Source organism: Bos grunniens, chromosome 23 (assembly GCF_055505025.1).
Source record: "Bos grunniens cultivar Pamir isolate PY7600 chromosome 23, Bosgru_T2T1.0, whole genome shotgun sequence".
NCBI lineage: Eukaryota > Metazoa > Chordata > Mammalia > Artiodactyla > Bovidae > Bos > Bos grunniens.
In genome coordinates, this window is record NC_141187.1 from 7,474,822 (window position 1) to 7,482,318 (window position 7,497).

The 7,497-nt window shown below is 41.0% G+C and overlaps 1 protein-coding gene across 4 annotated transcripts in view; it reads right to left on the bottom strand.

The window, feature by feature from the left end:
• TINAG (tubulointerstitial nephritis antigen) overlaps positions 1 to 591 on the bottom strand; it is a 104,885-nt gene extending 104,294 nt beyond the window's left edge. For 2 of the 4 annotated variants that reach the window (XM_086370621.1, XM_086370620.1), the window contains exon 1: positions 363 to 591. In XM_086370621.1, the coding sequence (XP_086226747.1) occupies positions 363 to 492 (130 nt within the window). In that variant the 5' untranslated portion in view covers positions 493 to 591. Of the gene's footprint in view, positions 1 to 137 lie in introns of all 4 variants that reach the window. The other 2 variants (XM_086370618.1, XM_086370617.1) reach the window with 1 other exon arrangement.
• Between the last annotated feature and the right edge of the window lie 6,906 nt (positions 592 to 7,497).

Below are 7,497 nucleotides of genomic sequence, written 5' to 3' on the forward strand. Positions count from 1 at the left end.
TTTCATTTCAACTTAAGAAAGGAAGGGTGGAAAGAAAGGAGAGAGAGAAAGAGGTAGGGAGGGAAGGAAGGAAAGAGAAAGACCGTTAGACCTTGTTACGAACTAGGGCAATGCTGGAACACATTCCCGAATCCTACCTTCTGGGGACCAAGGCTTTGTGCGAGGAGGCCAGCCCTTTTCTTCACGGCAAAATGACTTGTAATCAGGGCAGCAATCAGAATTTTCCCTTTCACAGAATTTATCACAGTAACACAGCGCGTCCGCCTCATAGAACTGAGTCACGCAGCCATCATCTCTGTCTGCACAGCAACCAAACCTTCTACAGTACTGCCCTTCGAAAACGGCTCTTTTGAATCGAGTACCTTCCGAAATGGTGTGATTCCTAGTGAACTCAGCTCCTGGGTCCACTTCTCGTTGTGATAAATACTGTCTCTCCATCCAAATTTCTGTGGTGAGATAAGCAAGGATTAAGATCTTATATCCGGCGCACATTCTCCAGAGGTCAGCAAGGCTCCCACTGGTTGGTATGTTCGATCCCCTTGCCCCTGGGGCTTCTCCTTGGAGCCTAAGCTCTAATCATCAAGACAACTCAGCGTGAATCCTGAAACTGATCCTTAAGTTGAACTGAGTGTATTTCTTGTAGTTAAACATTAATCAAGAATTTCAGTGCTTGCCAAAGATAATGTGCATGTTAGCAATAGACCATTGTCATTCCTCCAATGTTAAAATTTTATATTTCATATTACAGGAGAAACACCCATTGCCATAAAAATAAATACATAAAATCTTAGGTGTAGATGATACATTGAATATTGCTTGCCTTCAAAATAACCTAGATTCTTAAATCAAAAACCTCTCTGGAATACACATGGCCCAAATTTTGGCTGCAATGACTACTGGCAAGGTGTAGGAAATTCAAAAGTCAAAAACACAATTATTCATCTCACCTACTTGCACTGCCTCTAAAATCCAGACTCTCCTGAGATTGCCTGCTCGGCTCTGTGATATCAATAACAAATGCCCAGTCACACACGGGCTTGATAGCGCATCCATACAGCATTCACCTACCAGAAGCATTTTGATTTCAAAACTCAGTGGAGCCCAATTTAGCTAGAAATTCCCTGAAGGTGACCTTAGTTTTCTCTTCCTGAGTTTCTGCTTGACATCAATGCAGGGGTCTGCAATATCTGAAAGGCAGTTTATAGTCAAGAAGAGTCAGTGATCTGAGCTAAGGAGCTGTTGGGGAGGGGGAAGAGAAGAGATGTGAAGGAAACTCAAAGGTCAAGATATCTTTCATGTTTCTGTAAGGCTGTGGGTTTTGCCATCCTGTATTTACTGATTAACTATAATATCTTCCTTTGGATTAGAGACAAATAACCAGCAGACAATGATTCACAAAGAGCGTCTGGGTTGCCTCGTGGAAAGGACTTGTCCTGAAGATCAGAAAACCTGGACCCTTGTCCCTGAGCTACTATTTAATTGGCTTTATGATCTTGGGTTCATGATTTGCTTCTCTGGTCCTCAGTTATTTTCCTATAAAATAAGAGTCTTTCTCTCCAAAGTTAATTCATAACTCCAACATATCAAACGTATTCCCCAACTTTGCTTTGTAAATTATTTAACTCATAATTTTATCTTCATTGTTTCCCTTCCTTTGGCACCTTTTTTTCAGGCTGTAAACTAGTGCAAGTCTTTATCTTTTGTTATTTTAGTTTAGTATCATCTTGGTGTCGATATCCATAATCCTACCTGTGCGATCTTAATTCTGCTGCCTCTGATTCCTTGCCACCCACTGAGTCACTGAAGTACTGCAAAGTGCCATTTCCAGCCCCATTCAATTGTCTCTAACCTCGATTCTCATTGACCTGAGTCCATATCATCACACCCGAATCCTCCACAGCATCTAGCCCTGTACAGTGAACTTGTCAAGAACAGGAGCCAGAAAGACTTATGGAAATCAAATTCTAGTTTCACCAATGATTAGCAACACATCTTTAAGAAAGAGGATTAGTCTCTCTATGCTTCAATTTCATCAGCTGCAACATTTAGATAATAAAATTTATTCCCATATCAGGTGGCTGCAAAATTTAAATGAGATAATACATAAAGGTCCTTAGCACATCAATAGTTCAGTCACTCAGTTGTGTCCGACTCTGCAACCCCATGGACTGCAGCATGCCAGCCTTCGCTGTCCATCACCAACTGTCGAAGACTGCTCAAACCCATGTCCATAGAGTCAGTGATGCCATCAAACTATCTCACCCTCTGTCGTCCCCTTCTCCTCCCACCTTCAATCTTTCCCAGCATCAGGGTCTTTTCCAATGAGTCAGTCCTTCATAACAGGTTGCCAAAGTATAGGAGTTTCAGCTTCAGCAGTTCTCCCAATACATATTCAGGACTTATTTCGTTTAGAATTGACTAGTTTGATCTCCTTGCTGTCAAAGGAATTCTCAAGAGTCTTCTCCAACACCACAGTTCAAAAGCATCAATTCTTTGGTGCTCAGCTTTCTTTATTAGGGGCCTCCCTGGTGGCTCAGAGGTTAAAGCATCTGCCTGGAATGCGGGAGACCTGGGTTCGATCCCTGGGTTGGGAAGATCCCCTGGAGAAGGAAATGGCAACCCACTCCAGTACTCTTGCCTGGAGAATCCCGTGGAGGAAGGAGCCTGGTAGGCTACAGTCCATGGGATCGCAAAGAGTCAGACATGACTGAGCGACTTCACTTTCGCTTTCACTTTTCTTTATAGTCCAACTCTCACATCCGTACATGATTACTGGAAAAACCATAGCTTTGACTAGACAGATTTTTGTTGACAAACTAATGTCACTGCTTTTTAATATGCTGTCTAGGTTGGTCATAACTTTCCTTCCAAGGAGTAAGCATCTTTTAATTTCCTGGCTGCAATCACCATCTGCAGTGATTTTGGAGCCCAAGAAAATAAAGTCTGTCACTCTTTCCACTGTTTCCCCATCTATTTTCCATGAAGTGATGATGGGACCAGATGCCATGATCTTAGTTTTCTGAATGTTGAGTTTTAAGCCAACTTTTTCACCCTCTTCTTTCACTTTCATCAAGAGGCTCTTCAGTTCCTCCTCATTTTTTGCCATAAAGGTGGTGTCACCTGCATGTCTGAGGTTATTGATGTTTCTCCCAAAAATCTTGATTTCAGCTTGTGTTTCATCCAATCCAGCATTTCACATGATGTACTCTGCATATGAGTTAAATAAGCACGGTGACAATATACAGCCTTGACCTACTCCTTTCCCAATTTGGAACCAGTCTGTTGTTCCATGTACAGTTCTAACTGTTGCTTCTTGACCTGCATATAGATTATTCAGGAGACAGGTCAGATGGTCTGGTAATCCCATCTCTTGAAGAATTTTCCACAGTTGATTGTGATCCACACAGCCAAAGGCTTTGGCATAGTCAATAAAGCAGAAGTAGATGCTTTTCTTGAACTCTCTTGCTTTTTCGATGATCCAGTGGATGTTGGCAATTTGATCTCTGGTTCTTCTGCCTTTTCTAAAACCAGCTTGAACATCTGGAAGTTCTCAGTTCACATACTATGGAAGCTTTGCTTGGAAAAATTGGCACACTACTTTGCTAGCATGTGAAATGAGTGCAATTGTGCAGTAGTTTGAACATTATTTGGCATTGCCTTTCTTTGGGATTGGAATGAAAACTGACCCTTTCCAGTCCTCTGGGCACTGCTGAGTTTTCCAAATTTGCTGGCATATTGTGAGCAGTACTTTCACAGCATCATCTTTTAGGACTTGAAATAGCTCAGCTGGAGTTTCATCACCTCCACTAGCTTTTCTCATAGTGATGCTTCCTAAGACCCACTTGACTTCACACTCCAGGATGTCTGGCTCTAGGTGAATGATCACACCATCGTGGTTATCTGGGTCATTAAGATATTCTTTGTATAATTCTTCTGTGTATTCTTGTCACCTCTTCTTAATATATTCTACTTCTGTTAGGTCCATACCATTTCTGTCCTTTATTGAGCCCATCTTTGCATGAAATGTTCCCTTGGTATCTCTAATTTTCTTGAAGAGATCTCTAGTCTTTCCCAGTCTATTGTTTTCCTCTATTTCTTTGCATTGTTTGCTTAGAAGGGCTTTCTTATCTCTCCTTGCTATTCTTTGGAACTCTGCATTCAGATGGGTATATCTTTTCCTTTTCTCCTTTGCCTTTCACTTCTCAGCTATTTGTAACGCCTCCTCAGACAACCATTTAAGCTTTTGCATTCCTTTGTCTTGGGATGGTCTTGATCCCTGTCTCCTGTTCAATGTGACAAACCTCCGTCCATAGTTCATCAGGTACTCTGTCTATCAGATCTAGTCCGTTAAATCTATTTCTCACTTCCATTGTATAATCATAAGGGATTTGATTTAGGTACCTGAATGGTCTAGTGGTTCCCCCACTTTCTTCAATTTAAGTCTGAATTTGGCAATAAGGAGTTCATGATCTGAGCCACAGTCAGCTTCCAGTCTTGTTTTTGCTGACTGTATAGAGCTTCTCCATCTTTGGCTGCAAAGAATATAATCAATCTGATTGCAGTGTTGACCCTCTGGTAATGTCCATGTGTTAGAGTCATCTCTTGTGTTGTTGGAAGAGGGTTTTTCTATGACCAGTGCGTTCTCTTGGCAAAACTCTATAACCTTTTGCCCTGCTTCATTTTGTACTCCAAGGCCAAACTTGCCTGTTACTCCAGGTGTATCTTGACTTTCTACTTTTGTATTTCAGTCCCCTATAACAAAAAGGATATCTTTTTTGGGGTGTTAATTCTATAAGGTCTTCTAGGTCTTCATAGAACCATTCAGCTTCAGCTTCTTCGACATTAGTGGTTGGGGCATAGACTTGGATTTCTGTGATATTGAATGGTTTGCTTGGAAACAAACAGAGATCATTCTGTCGTTTTTGAGATTGCACCCAAGTACTGCATTTTGGACTCTTTTGTTGACTCTGATGGCTACTCCATTTCTTCTAAGGGATTCCTGCCCACAGCAGTAGATATAATGGTCATCTGAGTTAAATTCACCTGTTTCAGTCCATTTTAGTTCACTGATTCCTAAAATGTCGATGTTCACCCTTGCCATCTCCTGTCTGACTACTTCCAGTTTGTATTGATTCAGGGACCTAACATTCCAGGTTTCTATGCAATATTGTTCTTTACAGCTTATGCACATTCTTTACAACTTATTAGCATTCATTCTAAATAAGTGTTAATTATCATTCAAAAGTATATTCTCCACCTAAGAACTCTCTTGTCCTTCAAATCCTGCACTTTCACTGAGAAGCAGATGTCAGAGAATGAGATGGTTGGATGGCAGCACTGACTCGATGAATATCAGTTTGAGTAAGCTCCGGAAGTTGGTGATGGACAGGGAAGCCTGGCGTGCTGCAGTCCATAGGGTCACAAAGAGTTGGGCACGACTGAGTGACTGAACTGAACTGAACTGAGTTTCATTCTCCCCTGCTTCTCATCCCATTTTTCATCAGGCCCCCAATTCATCTTCTTCTTGGACATGGTCTTGGACTCACTTCCTCTCCTTTTCTATGGTCATTTAAAATATGTTTTTATAATATCCTCAATCCTTTTCCTCCCCGGTCCTCTCAAATAATCTTTCCTCTTTATTCTTAGCATTAAACCAACTTAAAAGCCATAGACTACAAAGATCTTATACAATGTGGACCTCCAGTTTTGGTATCTCTCTGGCCTCAATTTAACCAGTTTACCCTGGCTCATATTGGTCCGGCCATCACACTAACTTTGCTCTTATTCACCATGCTGCACATTCTCCTATCTTAGAACCCTGGCACTTGCTCTTTCTTCTCCTTGAACCATGCTTCCCTGAATCCCCAAGACTTCATTTCTCACCTCTTTTAAGTCTTTCTTCAAATGACACCTTCTCTGAGAGTCCTGGTCCACATTTGCTATCTAAAATGACACCCCGTCTCCAACCCCAGCTCACCCTAATACACTATAATTGTATTCATCAATTATTTGCTTTCTATATTTCTCCTCTAGAAAGCCCTGTAAAATCATAGAATTTTGTCTAATTTGTCTGTTGCCTGTTTTATCTTCAGCCTTTAGTTCTTGACACTTATTGGGCACTCAATAAACATTTATTTCAAAAATATATGAGTCCTACCCTTTTCATTTTCTATGCTTGTACGATGTCTCTTAGGTACTATTGGAGATGACCCACCACAGTCTTGGTGCCACCACAAATTTTCAGATTTTTGTCTCAGCTAAGCTTTTAGATGCTGCTCACATGTCTTTAACTTGTTCCCTTCATAGCTATTGATTTCTTAACTTCTCAGAGATCATCACTTTCCAGGGAAGATGTTCTCTCAGAGGTTACCAAGGAAACAGATGGTAAATGTCAGTCCTATGCCTTCCTGTCATCAAACACATAAACCCAGGTCCATCTGTAGCCATCCTTCCCATCTTCTTTTCAGACTCAGAATATGAGGTGTCATCCTGTCCCCAAGCAATCCTTCCACGTATGATGCTTAAATCTGCCACCATTTCTCTTCGTCCTTCACTTATCTTTTAGTGCCCATACATCTTCAAACCCTTTCTCCTTCAGTGACTTCAGTCCATGAGTAGGATTGCAGCAGATACTACTGGCATTCTACACATATTACCATCTGCACAGCTTACCATCTTAGGACAAGCTGGCTGAAATTGCAACACTATGATTTACTGACCAGAATCCTCCCCTTCTCCAGCACTTCCCCACCCCAATCCAAGAGAGCTGAGAATAAACACCTTCTCTGAAACCCAGGAGCAGTCTTTAAAGAATGCATGCGCGAGTGTATGTATAAGTACCTCTCCTTGTTCTTTGAGGGGTTATCTCTGATACCCACATACACATCGCTTTCACCCTGAGGTAGGAGTGGGAACCCTGCGGTTGGGAGGGATTGAAAGTGGTGCCCTAACTTATTTGTTTCCAGCACATGGTTAAATATTGCAGTTCAAGTGTATCTATTAATTATACTATCTCACTTCAATCAATTTATGGTCTAGAAATTAACTAAAGCTTTCAAATATTCCTGTAAAGAAACTTCATATTGAAAGTGACATATTGGACACAAATTCTACAACTAATAAATTCCTTTAGACTAGCAGTTTTCGACAAGGGATGACTTTACCTTCCAACAGAAATTTAGCCATGTCCAGAGACTTTATTTTTTAGGTCACAGACTGTTTTGTTTGTCCAGACCACAAGGATCTAGTGAATGGTGGCTAGGGATACAGCAGGGCTTCCTAGAGTGCACAGGACAGAGCTCACAACAAAGAATTACCTGGCCAAAATTGTCAGTAATGATGCTGTTTGTGAACCTTGATTGACACATTACAAACATTTTAAAACAAACAAGAAGAAGTCAGAAAAAGAAAATGAAACGATCATGTTTACTTGCAATTTGGGTTTACATGAATGTTGATCAGATGAATTTCCAATAAATGACTTCTTTGAGATAATAA